Source organism: Trematomus bernacchii, unplaced genomic scaffold, assembly GCF_902827165.1.
Source record: "Trematomus bernacchii unplaced genomic scaffold, fTreBer1.1, whole genome shotgun sequence".
NCBI lineage: Eukaryota > Metazoa > Chordata > Actinopteri > Perciformes > Nototheniidae > Trematomus > Trematomus bernacchii.
The window spans coordinates 896,078-916,502 of NW_022987571.1; the positions used below are offsets into that span (position 1 = coordinate 896,078).

The 20,425-nt window shown below is 43.0% G+C and overlaps 1 protein-coding gene across 1 annotated transcript; it reads right to left on the reverse strand.

Annotated features, from left to right (window-relative positions):
- Positions 1–1,292: 1,292 nt before the first annotated feature.
- Positions 1,293–12,761, reverse strand: LOC117479213 (zinc finger protein 135-like). The gene is made up of 2 exons (XM_034126230.1): positions 12,391–12,761; positions 1,293–2,715 (listed from the first exon to the last, which is right to left on the reverse strand). The coding sequence occupies exons 1-2, from the start codon at positions 12,566–12,568 to the stop codon at positions 1,922–1,924; spliced, it is 972 nt and encodes a 323-aa protein (XP_033982121.1). The 5' UTR covers positions 12,569–12,761; the 3' UTR covers positions 1,293–1,921.
- Positions 12,762–20,425: the final 7,664 nt, after the last annotated feature.

Below are 20,425 nucleotides of genomic sequence, written 5' to 3' on the forward strand. Positions count from 1 at the left end.
AGCTGTTCCTTTCTTGCCTTCAAACCAGCTTCCTCCCTTTCCAGTGCTTGCTTCTGAGTCAGCCTTGCAGCTCGTGCTAAACAATTCTGCATTTCGACTATTTCCAATTTATTTTAGCAGATGTGATAGAAGACCGAGAAAATCTCCTTGAACTTTGTGAATGAACACTCTTTACGTTTGAAATACTGTCCTGAGGTGCAACACTCATATGTCCTTTTATTTTGGTCTGGTCCACATTGGACACAGGAGCATCAGCGATCCAGTTTAAGACCTCCTGAGTAAACTCTTCCAGGCAGCTGCTTTGGGGGTTGTACCATTCATCCTGATCCCTTTCCACCTCTTTCTCCTCCTCTGTGGACATTAAAGCTTGAACAGAATCATTTAACTGTTCCATTTCCTTGCGTAGTTGTGTAAACTCACTTTCCATTTTTGACTTAAAGGAGAGGTGTCATGCTTTTCCGGTTATTACCCGTCCCCTTGTGTGTTATGAAGGTTTTTATGCATGTAACGGTGTGCAGAGTCAAAACCCTCAAAGTACACACCCTGTAGCGAGTAAAACTCTAACACAGAAAATACCGTCCCCAAAACGCCCTCGTTGGAGATACGTCATTGTCCATTTGATTCTCCGGGAACGGCATGAATGTCATGCCGTACCCGGAACGAAATGAACCAATCCGTGGAGCCGTTACGTTACGTCGGTGGAGCCGTTACGTTAAGCCCCCGCTGATTGGTCCAAATTGACCAATCCACGGACTTCCTCACAACAGGCAGCTCTGCTGATTTCTCCTCCCTGGCTGCAGGCTGATACAGACAGTTGGATCGCGGCGAAATTCTCTCTGCAGACCCATTCTCACAGCGTTTATCAACCTTTTTCTTACTCAATATCAAGCCACACTTATTGTTTTTACTTCGGCTGTGACTTTGTGTGTGCTCAGGATGAGTTTGGCTGTGTTTTCGCTATGTATCCTAAACAAGGAAACAACACCTCCACGGAGCTCAGCGCGATTCACAACGTCCCGACCAATCAGAGCACACTGTGCTCACAGGGGAGGGTGGGGGGCTGGAGCTATTGGAGCTACAACGAGCCGTTAAAGGCAGAGTGAAATTCAGTGAATACACGTAGTTTACAGAGATGCTGTATGAGAAACCAATGTGAGTTTGGAAAAATGCACAGTATAATCTATTCTAGTAGACCTCAACAATGGAATTATGATCAGTGGAAATGGCCATGACATGGGCCCTTTAAAATGTGCTAAATATATACACTGCAAAAAATAAATAAAAAAGGGGAGTAAAAGTAGCTCACGACTTGTTTTATTTTTTGAAAGTAGCTCTCATCCTAAAAAAGGTTGGAGACCCCTGCTTTAAGGCATACATCAGTACAAACAATCAGTATATTTGTAATGCATTTGATTATTAACACATTTCTGGATGCAAGTCTAAAAACAATGCTAACACAAACATGTAGACAGTGTGTGAATTACGCTGGCACTGGCTTTCAAGGGTGGCAGGCTATGTACACATGCAGGCTCATACATGTCCGTATGCTTCTTCACCAAAACAAATATTTAATAATAATATTTTCTTTATAGCATCACACTCCACTGAGAATCAATAAAAACAACAGTAGAAAAGCGATGGATTGTGTACGAGCGCAGAGGAAAAAACAATGAAATGTAAAAGACGGTAAACAAACATTGATCGTCAAAGTATTTTAGTGCAACGTCATGACAACAGCTACTGAAATAAATGATCAGTAATGTATGGAACATGTTACACTGCATGGAAGGTTATCCAACAAAGAATACTGTAACAATTAATTAAACAGAAAACGGTATGGAACTTTAGCATTTCAAACATTTTGCAGACTTTCCATGGATATGTGAACCCTTGAAGAGTCTCCAGCTCCTGGCTCTGCCTCTCAGTTCTCCTCACTCTGAGTCTGATGAAGCTGTGAGGACTGACGACCAACACATTTATGTGTATTGACCTGATAACGCCAGGGAAATTTGCGGTTACAAAATGAGCAGCTAAAGAGAGTCTCTCCTGTGTGAGTTCTCATGTGTCTCCTGAGGTCAGCCTTGCTTCTGTAGGTTTTCGCACAAACTGAGCAGCTGAAGGGTTTCTCTCCTGTGTGAGTTATCATGTGTCTTGTCAGATTTCCACTTTCAATGAAAGCTTTACCGCATACTGAGCAATTGTATGGTTTCTCTCCAGTGTGAATTCTAATGTGTTTCTGTAAACTTCCGCTCTGTGTAAAGGATTTCTCACAGAACGCGCAGCTGAATGGTTTCTCTCCTGTGTGAGTTCTCATGTGTGTATTCAGATGTGTTCCTTTCCAATCTTTCCCACACTCTGCACATCCAAATGGTTTCTTGTCCTCAGTCTCTGGTAGTAAATGTCTCTCTGGATCTGAGTCCCTGGCTGGTTCTGGTCCTCCACATTCCTCTCCATCAGCTTCTGCTTCCATGTGTTCAGTTTGTCTTTGATGAGGCTGTGAGGACTGAGGTTTCTCTTCATCATGCTCACTCTTCACAGGGACAGGAGTGAAGGTGAACTTGGTGACATCTGCTTCATTCAGCCCTTGAAGCTGCTCTCCCTCCTGACTGCTCCAGAGTTCCTCCTGTTCCTGTTTTATGTGTGGGGGGGGCTCTGGGTTTTCCTGGCCTTCCTGCTGCTCAGGGGGAACGTCTTCATTAACCAGCTGCTGGACATCTGCAGCAAACAGGAAACATGCAGAGGGAAAGTGATATGAGAGTGAAATATAGACTGACGTCTCACAGATCTTTACATGTTAAAACGTATACATTAATCATTAGTTTGAATAGTTCTAAATCAGCTCCACCTAAACAAACTACTAATTCATTCTTTAACAATAATGCATGTGCAATAATACTTTGGTTGTATAATCTATTACAGTATGACAGTTACAGAGGACATTTTTATACTTCTGTACAAAAGCTTTCATATCCTTTCAGGTAGGGGCGAAATGGCCACCGGGAGCACCGGGACATTTCCCAGGGGCCTGAAGGTTGGTCGGGCCTGCCAGCCTAGGGTCAAGTTTGACCTATGACCAGCAATAATAAAGCTAATGGGAATAAGTTGACGGGCCTATTAAAATCCACACAACAGGCACAGTTTCAAAATTACATCCTCATGTCTGTCACAAACTACGCTGCATATCATTGATAACATGTAATGTTATATGAGATATATATATATATATATATATATATATATATATATATATATATATATATATATATATATATATATATATATATATATATATATTACATATACATATATACACACATACATATATATATATACACATACATATATATATATATTATATACACACATACATGTTATATATATACACATATATATATATATTGTAAGGGACTGAGAGGCAGAGTAGTGGGAGGCACCTACATTCCCAATAGGTGGCTCCACCCGCTGCCAATTAGCAGTATTGGGACCAGATGTGGAGACCTCACACCTGGTGCTAATCACTCCCTCAAGGGAGACAAAGCACACAGAGTTGCTCAGTTGTGTGTGGCACATGGAGGCTCCCAGCGTGAGGAAACATTTTTGTAAGCTGGTAAGTCGGTTAGCGGCCCGGCTACGTTAGCCTTTGTTTAGTTAAAGGTATTTTTGAGTTTGTTAGCAATAAAGCCTCTTTTTGGATTTGAACACTGCCTCTGTCGTGATTGCTGCACTACCACTTTTCTCTTTATCTGCCCTGTCCTGTTACACTGGTGGAGAATGCGGGCATAAAGACTCTATTGGTGGTGTTGCAGTCAGAACAATCTTTTTTTTTACGTTTTCAAGATGGAGGATGTACTAAAGGAGTTGGTGCGTATTTCTACTGAGCAGCAGACTCTGCAACGGCAGATGATACAGGAGCAGCAGAAACAGAATGCACTTCTCCACATGGAGGTCCAAAAATGCCTTACAGCAGCCTCTCCTGTCCAGAGGGAAGCAACCATGCAGCCTAACCCAGGTCGATTCATCCCCAAAATGACAGAGAGTGATGAGATAGAGGCCTACTTAACGGCCTTTGAGCGCACAGCTGAAAGAGAGGGCTGGCCAAGGGGACTCCTGGGCTGATCTGGTTGGACCGTTCCTCCTGGGCCCCGGCACAGCAAGCTTACTTCGACCGTCCCTCCGGACCAAGCAAAGGATTACGTCGTCTTGAAGAAGGAAATCCTGGCGAGGTATGGCTACAGCTTAGCAGCAAGAGCCCAGCGGTTCCATGAATGGAAATACAAGCCAGAGTTGTCAGCCAGGGCCCAGATGTATGACCTAGGCCGGGTAACCAGAGCCTGGCTGACATGCAACCCCGAAAAGTTAAGTGTTTTAGAGAGGATAATGATGGACAAATATATTCGGTCTCTGCCCTATGAGATCAAGAAAATGACAAGCCAGCAGAATCCAGCCGGTCTGGATGAGTTGGTTAACGTAGTGGAGAGCCACGTGGTCACAGCGGACCTGCTTAAGTCCACACGACCAGACACCGAGTGGGGCCGGAATGTCAGTGGGGAAGCATCACGGACTAGACGGGCACGAGAACCGCGATGGGAACCAGAAGAGGTAAGGCGACGACAGTCCTACCTGCCAGAGGGCCAACCGCGTTGCTACCAGTGTGGGGAGACAGGCCATATTGCCCGGGACTGCCCAGGGAAGGATGAGCTAATGCCGACCGCCAACTCATCTGGTGCAAGGCCCTGCCACCTTCTTGACTCTTGCTGGGTACAGGAAAGCTCCCTGGCTCAAATGATACCAGTCAAAGTAAATGGAAAAGATGCAGAGGCGCTAGTGGACTCAGGAAGTGTGGTAACCCTCATTCAACCCCACCTCCTCGACCATTTGCCATCTGAAGAGACTGTGCCCGTCTCCTGTGTCCATGGGGACACTAAATGATACCCCACTTGCCTCATCCACCTTACCACAGTTAAAGGCAGCTGTGAGATGAAAGTGGGGGTGGTTCCTTCCCTACCAGTCCCAGTCTTGGTGGGGCGAGACTGCCCACTATACAAGCGCCTGCGGCACCAGAAGGAGGTGAGTCCAAAAAGCACAAGCGTGCAAGGAAAACGAGAGAGAGGACAAACTGCCACCCAGGGTACTTCTCCTCAGCAGTTCCCCAACGTTGTGTGTGCTGTGCCGGAGGAGCAGAGAGGCAACCAATCTTCCAGTGCAGACGAGGCAAATGATAACCCTTTTGTTGCTTTCCCTGGAGACCTAAGCACAGGTCATGAGGAGGGGGAAGTCTCATTGCTTCCAAGTTTGAAGGGCCAGTTCGGGACCGCCCAGATGGAAGACCCCAATCTGTTGCATGCACGCAGCAATGTTACGGAAATAGAGGGAAAACCAGTTCCAGGAGTGGGTGAGCTTACATGTCCTCATTTCCTAATAAAAAAATAATCTGTTATACTATGCCAAAGAGGTTGAAGGTCAGCGAAGAGACTTGTTGGTTGTCCCAAAACAATATGTGTCCACAGTGTTGCATCTGGCTCACAGCCATGTCCTAGGGGCCCCACCTAGGGTTGAGAAGACAAGGCAGCGGATTGGGAGCCGGTTCCACTGGCCAGGGGTGGTAAGGGCTATAGAGGATTATTGTCGCACCTGTGTTGAATGTCAAAAGATGAGTCCCAAGCTACACTTTAAAAGTCCCCTAATACCTCTACCGATAATCGATGTACCGTTTTCTCGCATTGCCATGGACTTAGTGGGGCCGCTGGTGAAGTCTGCCAGGGGACATCAGTATATTCTTGTGATCCTTGACTATGCAACCAGGTACCCGGAGGCCATTCCCTTGAGGACATGACAACGAGAGTGATTGCACAGGGAGCTGCTTCACCTGTTCAGTCGAGTTGGGATTCCTAAGAGATGCTAACAGACCAAGGCACTCCCTTCATGTCCAAGATAATGAAGGATCTCTGCAGGCTCTTCAAGGTAAAGCAGCTTCGTACATCTGTCTACCATCCGCAGACAGACGGATTGGTAGAACGCTTTAACAAGACGTTGAAATCCATGTTAAAGAAGGTTGTTGACAAGGATGGTCGTAACTGGGACCAGCTTCTGCCCTATGTCCCGTTTTCAATCAGGGAAGTTCCACAGGCTTCAACCGGTTTCTCCCCCTTCGAGCTGCTGTATGGCCGACAGCCCAGAGGACTTCTCGACATCGCGAAGGAAGCCTGGGAGGAGCAACCAAGCCCCCATCGGAGCCTGATTGAGCATGTAGAGACGATGCAGACGCATATGAAAGATGTTTGGCCCATGGTCAGAGAGCACATGGCTCAAGCCCAAGAAGCCCAGAGGAAAGTGTATAACAGAGGTGCCCAACCACGTGAGTTCCTGCCCGGGGATAAAGTGCTTCTCCTGGTCCCCACCACCGAACACAGATTCCTGGCATCGTGGCAAGGTCCCTATGAAGTGACAGAGAAGGTGGGACCAGTCAACTACAAGGTACGCCAACCTGGCCGTCGCAAACCATCCCAAATATACCATGTTAACCTGTTAAAGAAATGGTATGCCCGAGAGGCACTGCTGTGTTCTTGTTCCCTGTTTGTATCCCCTTCTCCAGACCATGAGGTGGCCGAAGTTGAATACGGTCCAGGGCTATCCAAAGCTCAGTTACAGCAAAACCAAGGAACTGGTTCAGCAGAGTTTGGATGTGTTCTCACTACGACCTGGACGCCACAACGATGGTGGAACATCAAATCCACACAGAGCCTGGCCAAAAGGTAAAGATGCGACCCTACCGGGTGCCGGAGGCAAGACGGGCGGCCATTGAGCAAGAAGTGCAGAAAAATGCTGGCTATGGGGGTGATTGAAGAATCTCACAGTGAGTGGACCAGCCCTGTCGTTCTGGTTCCTAAGCCAGACAAAACCAACAGGTTTTGTAATGATTTCAGAAAATTGAATGAAATCTCCAAGTTTGATGCGTATCCTATGCCAGGATAGATGAGCTAATTGATCGGCTTGGGGAAGCCCAGGTATATCAGCACTCTGGACTTGACGAAAGGGTATTGGCAGGTCCCACTGAAGCTGCCTCAAGAGAGAGACGGCCTTCGCCACCCCACAGGGCTGTAACCAGTACACTTGTGCTTCCCTTCGGGCTTCATGGAGCACCAGCCACGTTCAGAGACTGATGGACAAGGTTCTGAGGCCACATCGTGAGTATGCAGCTGCCTATTTGGATGACGTTGTTATCCACAGTGACTCATGGATAGCCATCTCATAAGGCTTGCAGCAGTGCTGGAATCTCTCCGCAGGGCGGGGCTTGACAGCTAATCCAAGAAAAATGCAAGCTTGGACTAGAGGAAGCCGAATACCTGGGCTTCACCATTGGGCGGGGCAACGTTATGACCACAAGAAAGGAAGGTTAGGCGATCCAGGACTGGCCACGGCCGTCAACAAAGAAACAGGTGAAAACATTCTTGGGTCTGACGTCCTATTATTGCCGTTTCATCCCCAAACTTCTCCACAGTAGCCTCTCCCCTTACAGACCTGACCAGAGACTCACAGCCGCTAATGGTCAAGTGGACAGGAGAGGCTGAACACGCCTTTGAGGAACTTAAGAGGGCTCTCTGCGCACGGCCGGTGTTGGTGACCCCAGACTTCAGCCGGGGGATGATTGTGCAGACGGATGCGTCAGAGGTGGGCATAGGAGCAGTACTATCCCAGGAGGTTCACGGTGAGGAACACCCCGTCATGTACATCAGCCGGAAGCTGAACACAAGGGAACAAGTGTATGCTACTGTGGAGAAAGAAGGCCTAGCAATAAAATGGCGCTTGAGCGCCTCCCGGTATTACCTCTTGGACGTCACTTCACTCTGTAACTGATCATGCCCCACTGATCTGGATGGCAAATAAAAAAGACACAACGCTAAAGTAGGAAGGTGGTTTGTCTCACTACAGGAGTTTAACTTCTCTATCATCCACAGAGCCGGAGCCAAGCATGGGAATGCAGATGCCCTGTCCCGTAGAGATGCCCTGTGACCATGGTCACCTCTCCTAGGCCAGAACTGAAGGGGGGGGGTGTGTAAGGGACTGAGAGGCAGAGTAGTGGGAGGCACCTACATTCCCAATAGGTGGCTCCACCCGCTGCCAATTAGCAGTATTGGGACCAGGTGTGGAGGACCTCACACCTGGTGCTAATCACTCCCTCAAGGGAGACAAAGCACACAGAGTTTGCTCAGTTGTGTGTGGCACATGGAGGGAGCAGGAGGCTCCCAGCGTGAGGAAACATTTTTGTAAGCTGGTAAGTCGGTTAGCGGCCCGGCTACGTTAGCCTTTGTTTAGTTAAAGGTATTTTTGAGTTGTTAGCAATAAAGCCTCTTTTTGGATTTGAACACTGCTCTGTCCGTGATTGCTGCACTACCACTTTTCTCTTTATCTGCCCTGTCCTGTTACAATATATATACACCACACACACACACACACACACACACACAACACACACACACACAAAAATATACATATACACACATATATACACACACAAAAATATACACATATATAGATATAGATATAGATATAGATATATATATATGAGAGAGAGCTCTGTTTTCCAGCCTGAGTCTATTTAATTGATTGTTTTGGTTGTGTGTGATTAATAATTTTTTATAATTAAATTTTTTTATTTATTATATATAATTTATATATTTGAATATTATTTCACATTTCATTTGCAATGTTGAATGTGCAATAAAAGGTTCTGTTTGAAAGGATGTACTTTAATTACTATTATTATAGATTATCATTATGTCAGTGGTCTAAAATGGTCTTACAACGGTGCCGACAATATTATCGTTTATCACAATAATTTCCGGGAAAATTTATCGTCCAACAAAATAAATTATCGTGACAGGCCTAATGTATGCTCATTCAAAGTACCTTGTCATACATAAAATCATATTACAATTCACAAGGTTTGATGTAAATTAACATATTTCATGTGCACACGATATTGAAGGCTGTGATAAGAATGAAGATATCGAGAATACAGATGTGTCCAAAAAAGTTCACTGCAGAAAGAATATAGAAGGGACAACAGATTACCTGTATTACCTGTCATCAGCAGTACAAAAAAAAACATGATTTACTTACTAAAATAAGTCATATTAAATAATATAATATTTTAAACTTTATTTCGGTAAAAGTACAGTAAAGTATTAGCATCAAAATATACTTGAAGTAGAGCTGGGAGATGATTAACCCTCTGGAGTCGGTGGACGCGCCGGCGCGTCAAGGTGCCCATAATTTACATAATTAAATCATATATTTTCGATTATAAGGAGTAGAAATATGATTCAGATAACCGCGGATTCGCTGGAAGTGTAGCTTTCCAGAGGTAAATCCTGTGAGACTGTAAACAGGGCACAGCAGCCAATTGGGCTGCTCGAAGCAGCCTGACTCGTGGTTACACTGTGTGGGATTGGTGGATTGGTGTGTCCGTCAAGGAAATCTCGGCCGGCAGCCATGTTGGTCTGAAATTACCAATGGACACTCGAGAAATCACTAAGGATCTAACCACCAAGAAAAAAAACATAAACCACGTGTCTCCCATCAGTTTACGTCTGTTGCGGCTTTCACACCAGCGCTTTTCCCTTTCTAGCTCCTAGCGAGAGCTTTTCTGGTTCAGCTCCGGTTTCCCTTTTCAGCTCCCGCTCTGTTCACACTGCCCAGAGCTGCCGCTGCTGCGTCATGACGTCACAGTTTACGTCGCTGATTTTCTCCCACAACAACAACGGGCCGGGGACTGTGTCGGGTCGATGATCGTGTTGCTTTTAATCATACGAAGTCAGATTAAATTAAATAACGACTTCTCCAACCTTATACTTTTCTCCAGAGTGCCGTGGTTCATTGTTTATTAATGTGTTTCAGCGGCATTTACCGACCGCTGCAGTGCTGGCTGCTCTTCCACGGGAGTTTATTCTCCCGTTAGCTCCGGGTTAGCTCACACGGCTCTAAAGTATTCACTGTCTGACTGTCACACAAGCAGCTGATACATATCCCCAGTTCCCCTTAAGTGAATGTGTGTCAGTCTGAATTGACGCTGTTTGGCATCACAACGCTGTTATGAAAGTTTCTCTGGTATAACATGGGTGATGTTAGCATAGCAACCGAAGCTAAACTGACTACTTGCTAAGCCGTTTTCTACAGGCACATTTTACCGGCGTATTTTTCATTATGATTCTACTTGTGATAGTCGGACATGACAACCTGTACAGCCCATGTATCTCCACAATGATCAATAACAGCGAACGGATGGTCAAAGTAAGGTTTCCTGCACGCCTCGACGTAAGCGACGCCGCGTCATAGCTCCGAAGCTCTTGCCTCTGGACCGACAATTTTTTGGAGCTGGAAGTGAACCGCATTCCGGAGCTATGACACGCCGCCGCTGCGGTGTGAACAGGAAAAAGGTGTGAAAGGGGCATGTGAGGAGAGAGAGAGAGACTGAGAAAATGGCAAAAAAAAACTTTACAGTTGCCGACTTCGCTAGAGATGTTTTTCGCTAGCAGCAGTGAAGATAGAGCCTCAGAACATGAAGTCTTCTACTCTTCTGAAGAAGAACAATACAGGGACAACAAGGATCCATTTGGACATGGGTAAGTGTAAATATTACAGTAATAGTGTACTTGCAATTTGTGTGGAATACCGGTGAAAATGAACAATAGGTTTATTGATCTTTTTTTTTATGGATAGTCATTAATTTTTTCTTGGGACAAGAAATCATCATCATACTGTTTCTGTACACATTAGACTTTGTCATAGATGTATTATATGTGTGTATGTGGTTTTATACTGGATGTAAGTAACTGGAAATACCTGTTTTTGAATGAGAGAGAGAGAAGAGAGAGAGAGAGAGAGAGAGCTACGGAGAGAGGAGACCGAGATGAGAGAGCTAGAGAGAGAGAGAGAGAGAGAGAGAGAGAGAGAGAGAGAGAGAGAGAGAGAGAAAGAGAAAGAGAGACCACCTCACAAACTTTCTTTTTAGTTGTGCATTGTTATTTGTGCTTGAGCAACAATTTAATTGAACTTTATTTCAATGTCTCGTGGAGGTCTCGTAGAGCACACGTACCCCCCACCTACACAGCAGCCCATGCACCATCACCCCCACCTACACAGCAGCCAGACCCACTGTCTTGGAAGACAGATAAAGACCTTGACACTGTCTTTACATTTATAATGAATAGTTGGTTGAAAGTTCTGATGTTCAATATTGTAAATAGAGAGATTTTCCAGTTTCTTATATTTGTATAAATAGTTGGTTGAAAAAAACATTTATAATAAATTGTTGGTTGAAAAAAAAGTTTGAATGCTCAATTTGTATTTGTACACATCACATGAACCTTGGTATGTAATATGAAGTCATTATTCAGTCCTAATGTATCTCAGTCCCTGCTGTGGTGAAAGTAGAGTGATAAATACCTATTTTACTCAAAATTCGAATAATGTTTTTTAAATTTTAGACATGAATTACACATTATATACAGTGTAATTCAAATATTTCACTACTTTTGTGATCCTAAGACTTTGGTAACCAAATCTAAAACACCAAAAAAAAAATTGGATGACATGAGTACATTTGTGTTTTCACAAGAGTTTTGAATATTTCCAAAAATCGGATGTCAAATGTTCAGCTTTAAAAGCTAATTATCTCATCACACAGTGCTCTAAGTTGAGTGACTTGCATTTCTAGCAAGACCAGATTGTTCTGAACATTTTGATATGTAACAAATGTGGTGCCATGTTATAACTAATACATTTAAAATTTGATTTAAGGAGACATCTAAAAATCGAGAAAATACCCTTAGTTTAACATAATTTACAACTTTTAAAACGCTACACCTACACAGTAGTCAGTTCTACTCGTGCACGTGTAATAACATTACAGAACATGCTGCTAGCTTGAAACCTGCTAGCTCTTTATAAATGAATTTGGGTTCATGTTGGTCTGTTCTTTAAAAACTCAGACAGTGATCCCCTTTAGCTAAAGCTGTGTATGGAGAATGTAGCTAACGTTAGCTCAGCACGGACAGCAGTAGCCGTCAACATTTTTCCATCACAAGCTAGCTGCCAACGGGCTGTGTGGAGGGTTTAGCTAACGTAAGTTAGCACGGATATCATTGGTAGTAAACATGCTTCCGGTATGAGCTAGCTGCTAACAGGCTGTATGTGGAAGGAGAAGCTATCTCCTTATAGGCTGTGTTTGGAGGGTGTAGCTAATGTTATCTTACCACAGATAGAATATGTAATATGGTTCAAGCCGGACATAGCTGCTAACAGGCTGTGTGTGGGGGGGTTATGCTAACGTTAGCTTAGCACGGAGAGCATTATCACTTAACATGTTTCCAACAGGAGACATAAACGTACCTGCTTCTGTCTGTAGGTGTATTGCAGGTCTTGAAACCAACTCGCACAGTTTGCGGTGTCGGAGGTCCATCTCTTCTTCATACTCGGTTATTGTTCTTTCAAAGTGCTCAAATATGTCCTCGACAGCCGCAGTGAGCCGCTGGTTGATATACTGCTTTAGACTCTGAAGTCTGGACATCTTTCACACGCAGAGGAACAATGTCGCTTCTTCTTCTGCTGTTATTCAATGTTTGAAGCTTTTACTTCTGCTTGCCGCTGCACAATTGTGACTGTGGCTGCATCTCACTTCTCTTAAATGCAATCCTTCCGTCCCTCACTTGCGTCTTTTCCTTGCGCATTAGACCCTCCCACCAGGGAAGCATGGAGAGACGCAAGGAAACCACGAGAAGGGAGAAGAAGCAGGGGAATTAGTTTTAAGAGCAATGGGACGTCCTTTCCTCCGGAGTGTCACGTGAAGCGACGTCCGTTTGTGATGACGCCGCACAGCTGATCGTCTGACAGCAGCCAGCTCATGGATGTATAGGCTGCGTTTCACTTCGGTTAAATGGATTCGTTGCGTCCCTCACTTGCGTCGTTTCCCTGCGACTAGTCCCTCCCACCAGGGAAGCATGGAGAGACGCAAGGAAACCACGAGAAGCAGGGAAATGAGTTTTAAGAGCAATGGGACGTCCTTTCCTCCGGAGCGTCACGTGAAGCGACGTCCGTTTGTGATGACGCCGCACAGCTGATCGTCTGACAGCAGCTCTGTCCCCGTTATTTTCACAAACACCCCCGCCTCTGTTAGTACACATTTACTGACACAAACATTTGTATCATCTGTTGTAGAACCAAATACATTAAATAAAATAAGAACTCATTCTCAAAAAAGATAAACGCCATTCTTACAATGTATAAACGAACAATAGTTAGATTAATATTGATTAGAGTGCACAATAGAAATAAAATAATTGAGAGAAGAAAAAGAGATACAGTAGGCCTATGTTAACTATCAAAACCCAGTTAGATTAACATTCATTGGATTGCACACTTTGTTTGTTTGTGTGGATATGTAGCAAATTAACATTTTAAATAGCACTTAATGACTGACTGAATGGAAATGACAATAAATGAAAATGTAAAACGAAAAAAGCGATCATGAAAATGTTTCCAAAAAATGAATAAAATGATTTTTGACCACTTTGTTGTTCAGATATATCACATATTTGTAACTGAATGATGCATTCATTGAAACAAAACACTGTATGAACTGAGGAGTGACTCCCGTGAGGTTCATGTATTTTCTTCACTCCGCTGGGAAACTGCTCTCATGTCAAGAAGCATCAGATCAGTGCATGCACTGCATCGTCCAATCAGTGAGCGATACACAGTAAGGGGGCGGGGCGAGTGTCTGAGGATTTCATCGAAGGATGGTCTGGTGGTTCCTCGATTATAGCTCCTCCATTATCGCTCCTCGCTCCTCGATCCTCGGTCCTCCGGCAAAAATAAGGCCATTGGGACGCTACTCAAGATGGCGCAGACAAATCAACTTCCGGTGAGACCGAGACCGAGGAGCGAGGAAATGAAAAATAAGAGAAGTGAAACGCAGCCATAATAGGAGAAGGGTCCAGCTGCAGCCGCAGCCGGTGGAGGTTGAACCTGTAGGAAGTTGTAGGAAGTTGTACTTCGACTACTTTGTAGTCAAAATGACTGACAACGAAAAAGTCTAAAGCCACCACTGCTTGGGAGAAAGAAACGATGTGATATTTGGGCCCATTTTCGCTACAATGAGGCGGAGAAAAAAAGCGAATGCATTGTTTTATCAGAAGGGAAGCAATGTGGCCACAACACAGCTGGTAAAAACACCACAAACCTGACCAGATACTCTCTGCAAAGCTGCATTCTTAATCATTCAACCTGTGTTTTTCATCAAATAAGGACAAGATATAATCTTATTGTGAAATAAGTTTGACTAAAATGACAAATTATTGGTTTTGGCTAGACTAGTTTGACTGAAATGTTCTATATAATCTGATGACTAAAAAAGACTCAACAGTTTTCATTGACAAGAAGTAGACTAAAATAATTTGTTTTCTTTTACTAAAATAAGACTAAAATGCTCAGACTTTTAGTCGACTAAATCTTGACTAAAATATTTACTGTTTTAGTCGACTAAAATAAGACTAAAATGCTCAGACTTTTAGGCGACTAAAACTTGACCAAATAAAAACAGGATGAAGGTGACTAAATATGACTAAAACTAAAAAGGAAATTTAACACAGGACTAAGACTAAAACAAAATAAAAAAATAGTTGACGAAATCAACACTACTCTGTAGCAAAAGTCCATGCATGTTTGTGATTTGTCCTCTGCATCCTCAGTCTCAAAATCCTGTAGATGAGTTGGCTTCCTTTTGTTTCTTTGTGGATACCTTTTGGTTACAGTCTCTGTGGCTTTACTCGGCTGTGTACATTCAGTCTCTTCAAGTAAAGTCTCAGGCACACAAATCTGAATACCATGACTTGATACATTTTCCACATTTATATCATTGCCTATGGCCCTGGAGTGTGCATCATCATGACCACATTCTATGTGTGATTCAGATGTTTGTGTTTCCTTTTCTTTTGCGCTTTTGGTTGTGAATTTCACCAACCTGTGCTTTTGCACCCTCTCTGTTTCTGGGTAATACACCAGATAAGCTGGGCTGTTTTTATCATAGCCAATGAAAACCCCTTGCTCACATCTAGAGTCCAGCTTCCCTTTTTCTTGTTTGTAAGCAAAACATCACAGCAAATTCTGTGGTGTGAAATAGTGTAGATTCTTCAGTGTCAATTATTTTGAGTTGATAAGTGTTGATTTGGGTGTTCTTGTAACACTTGCAGTGCTGAAAAAGCTCTAAGGCCGGTGTTCTTTAAGGGAGTTGATTGCATGCACTCTAGTTGGAGTTAATTACACTTCCGGTTTTAGTGCGCCTTTTTTCTTCATCTCATGGCGGAGAACAACCTGTGTCTGGAAGGGGAGCCTACATTATTTCAAAAAGGTAAGGACCCAGTAGCGTGGCGTGGGGAAAAAAATAGGGGAAGCCAATACTAACGACTAACTTATGGCAGCACAAAATAAAACATGGGAGCGGTGGAGATGAGGAGGTGTCGGCGTTCTGGTGATTTACTCGGAAGGCTTCAGTAGAAGCTGCTGGGAGTCCCAGCAGCTTCTACTGAAGCCAGTCCCCAACTCCGGGGACTTCCGGCCGGGGACTCCGGGTGGCAGTATACGCCGTGAAGTTGTTTGCGGCCTGCCAGTAAACCCAAAGCAGAAGACGAAGTGACGTCAGCGGCTCATTTGCGTAATCTTCCCTCAGGGAAAAGTACTTCGGTGTGAACGCGATCTGTACTAAATGCCCTGGGGTAATAAGTGCCGGGGCACTGAGTGCCGGCACTAAATACGGCAAAGTACTTGGTGTGAACGCGCCTAATGAGAATGGGGGAGAGATGGGCCGGCAACAACACACAGCAAAGACGAATGACCGAAACTAAACAAAGAGTTTTTATTTATTTATTAAAATTATAACTACAATCCGAAAAAACAGGGGAAGCCTGGCTTCCCTTGGCCTCCAGGAGAAAACGCCACTGTAAGGACCAGGTATATTCAATCATTTATGCTGATCATTTTTGTATTAAAAGTATGTATAAACGTTACGTAGGGTGTGACTCAAATGTGTCAAGGCTGGTGTGGAGGCTTTTGCTGGTATGACTCTCACTAGTATTACCAGGGTTGCCAACTTTGGGTACCTGCTGGAGTGAGATTTTGATATCATGGGTTTAATTCGGTTTAATTACACATATGCGCACGAAATGACTGCTATCGTGTCAGCAGCGGGACCTTAGCATATAGGATATATATACAATATATACAAATACACAATAATGGACACAGACTATAAAGGGCACACAGTTTCATTCACTAATGAAAGTCAAACATGTTTGTTTCCACTGTTTTAGTGTGTGCCTGTCGCGATAAGCAATTAATTGACTTATCGTACGATAAATAAAAATGAACTCGATAACTTTTCTGACCTCGATAAATTGCCATTTACATGAGGATGTGACTAGCAGTTTGAAAGGATGTACTTGAATTATTATTATATATTATCATTATGTCAGTGGTCTAAAATGGTCATACAACGGTGCCGACAATATTATCGTTTATCGCAATAATTTCCGGGAAAATGTATCCAACAAAATTAATTATCGTGAGAGGCCTATACATGAAACACACACACACAAACAAATCTACAGACTTACTCCAAACTGCCAAATATATTAATTAACACACTCTCACTCTCATATACTCTTTGACTCTATTTTGGCCTAGTAGAACAATAAGCAGCAGACTTCTACTTTTTTATCATTTCTACTGGATCTTAGATCTGCGGATGCGCAATACGGGTCCGCAGTTGCGGCTCCAGAGTATTTTTGTTGGGTAATCTATGGTAGGGCTAACCCATACAGTGGTGGGGCTCAAGTCAGTATTTGCAATGTAATTACATACACGCTCCCCCCTGACAGTGAAACGTCACGCGTGAGGTTTAGATGATTTCCCTGTCTCAATCCAAATTGAACTGTATGAAATACAAATACAAATACAAAAGGCACATTTGTCTTGTAGTAAATAAAAAGGGCGACCTGGAGCCAATCCTGCAATTTCCCCACAGGTGAAAGAGTTGACATGCTGAAAACCCAACCCCTGCAGGGGGGTCTGGGGGAATTATTTTTTTTTTAAATACTAACATAAAATACACATTCTGGTACTCTCTTGAGAAGAAAAATAAATAAATCTATTACTACACGACATATTTAAAAAAATGAATGCCATTTTAGTTTTTTGTTACTTTGTTCTGAAAGCTGAACCTGCTGCTCCTCACAGAGAGAAGAGGGTGTGTGAATTAATTTACATTGTGGATAAGGGTGGATAGCCCCCATTGTTCTGTGTGTCAAAATGAAAGACAGCCCACACACCTATCAATCATCAAACCGTGGGGTCTTATTTCATTACGTGTTGATTTCTATCAACACGTAATGTTGTATCGATGTATAGAGATGTACTACCACAAAAGTATTCTCCGTTGGGACTTCCTGCAACAACACCACGCCGTAATCGTGATTCTGATTTGCCAGAAGACATTAGCAAAGATGTTCTATTGAGAAGACGATCACTACGTGACAAAAGTTTTCAAAACCGTTTCTAGTCTTCGGTATTCTTGTTTTTGGCGTGAGAATAGTTTGGGCAGCGTGAGAGAAAGCGTGTGTCACACGCCAGATGCGTGAGAGTTGGCAACCCTGGTATTACATTGCGCAAAGTCATGTGTAATTTGTAATGTAATGTGGAGATGAGTTGCAGCTGTGTTAGCCAAAACGTTCCAAAAACGCCATTGAGTTCAGTCAGCGCGAGTGACTAAGGTAAAGATAGATAGCTACTGATGTTGGAACGGTTATAACAATTTTCAATAATATTCGTTTTACGTTGTCTTCTCTTGTTCTTACCACTCATGGACTAGCTGCTAGCTAGCTCTATGCTAACGCTAGCTCGATGCTATCGCTAGCTCGATGCTAACGCCAGGGCTGCCAACACTCACACATTGAGCGTGAGAGTCACGCAATTAACCCGAATCTCACGCACTCACGCCACACATGCCTTTCCTCACGCTAAGTTTTCGTCCAAAATAAATGTATATAAAAAGAAAGTGAAGGAACAGCAAACCGAGCGGTCTACGAAATGAGACGGTCTTCTGGCTTAGTTCAGTAAAGTTGGAACGATATTGGGAGATTCGGATTTCACGGATCAATAACTCATGAACAAAACGTTATTCAGACACAAATGACGTCTCCTAAGTACCGTGGTAAGGACAACGAACTACAATCACATTTTGATAAAAAAAAGCCAATACGCGCCGTCCTCCGAGCTGGGCACATTACATTGGTCTCTATCCGCAGCCGGAGAAGAAACGAGTGCTCAGGGACCGTCTGCAAAGTGCAACTCCGAAAAAAGAGAATACAATAATATTCACTATTATACAGTATATTACTACCAAACTCACCACACACATCAATAGTCTCCTGGTGGTCATACTATAGCAAGGAGTTTGGAAGAATATGCTTTTGAATAATTTTGGGGAATATTTATAATGTAAAATCTTCAATAAATATGGCATTATCTTGAATAACTTTACTATTATACAGTATATTTCTACCAAACTCACTATTTGCATTGTTGTTGTTAGCATCTGGTTAGCTAGCTGCGCTAACAGATATTAGAAGCTGTTTCTAAAACAAGGAGAGGGAGAGCTCTGTCCTGTCAGACTGAGAGAGATAACTACAGCTCAGTGAGGTAAGGGACTCTGAGTGGTTAGATAGTTAACTTTAGTCTAGTTATCTCAGTGGGTCTCAAACGTTTTGGTCACCATTTATGAGAATAAATGAAAAACAGTTATGAAATACTATATGACAGTAAAACAAGAATACAGTTTAAAAGGTGAGTGATTTGTAAAATATCCATAAAGAAAAAGAAAATCTGTTTACAGTTCTGTTTCATATGGGTGTTGAGAGATGTATCCATAAATTCATTTTTGCTCTCAAAGTGCACCAGGTTGATGCATTTAACTTCAATATTAAAAAAAAATCTTCCCCCCCCCACTTATAAAATAGCACTTGATTGTAAGAGTCGCGGGTACACTGTGTATGTGCGTATTCCACTGTAGCGCCCGGTACATTAATGGGAAACCCTAGTTTGTACATGTTCAATACATTTGTAACACTGAACACATGAACGTTTCTTTTTTCGGTTCACCAAAAAAAAAAAATCTCACTCCAAGCTGAACTCAAATGTTGGCAGCCCTGGCTAACGCCCCGTTTTTTAACTAGCTTGTTAACTTGCTCACTGGCTATGGCAATTAGCTAACCAACATGTCCCATTTTATTAAGTGCCAAAACTGCTTCTGAATGAGAAGAAGACTGATTTGAGAGGCTAATCAAGCCATAGCTGTTTAGCTAACGTACGTTAGCTGGCTTAGCTAGCTGTAGTTAGACACGTGGTGAGGACAGGAGGTGGCTTAACACGTTTATATCAGTAAATTAATGTACAGTTGGATCACAAAAATCTGCATGAAGAGGCTAAGCCTACTTAAATGAGTGGTTGCGTATTTAAAAAAAAAAATAAGCTATATTGTTCCAGACAGAATCTTTTAGATTTTTAGATGTGGCAGCTAAAAAAAGTTAACTGCTAACATTATCTCCATTGTGGTTTCTTTAAGAAGACTCATCATGTTGCTGAAGGTAAAATACCAGAGTACCAAAAAGTACATCAGGTTAAATCTGGGGTTCACCTATTTGGAATGCATCAATGAAGGTGAGTAGCCATCTTGTGTAACAAAATGTACAGCTTTGCAGAAGCAAAAGGATTTATGTGGTATTATTCAGATAACTTTATTTATTACTTTGGCCAGCAGGGACAATATGATTTTTGCTGCAGGCCTTTCTTAGTTTATTTTGACTTCCAAAATAAGCTTCCTAATTCGGAAACCGTTTCCAAATTCCCTCATCTGAGTTAACTTGCTTAGTAGTTTGGTTTAAAGATGCAGTATTTAGAATGCTGTGTAGATTTGGCATACATTGATTATAATAATAATCATGACTTTAGATTAATTAAATTGTCATTCATAATATGTGCAGTTAAAAACCTGCCTCTTGTATTTTTCTCTGGTGTCACGCTAATCTTCCTATAGTCAAAAGCAAGTTTGGGCTTTCTGATGCGGCTGAACTTCAAATCTTTGATGAAACTGACACAGCAGTGGAAGAAGACATCCTTCTTGAACTGGTGGAGGCCAATCCGGATTAATGCCTGACAGTACGTGACAGCTTTTTAGGTGAAGGTAAGCTTATCTGCATAATCTGCTGCACAAACGTGTAAAGATGAGACTCCTTTATGTCCTATACTGTCTGATCGTTACTAGGTAGATTAACTCAGAAACAATGCTTGCAACCAATAGGTCCACTTGCCAAAACAA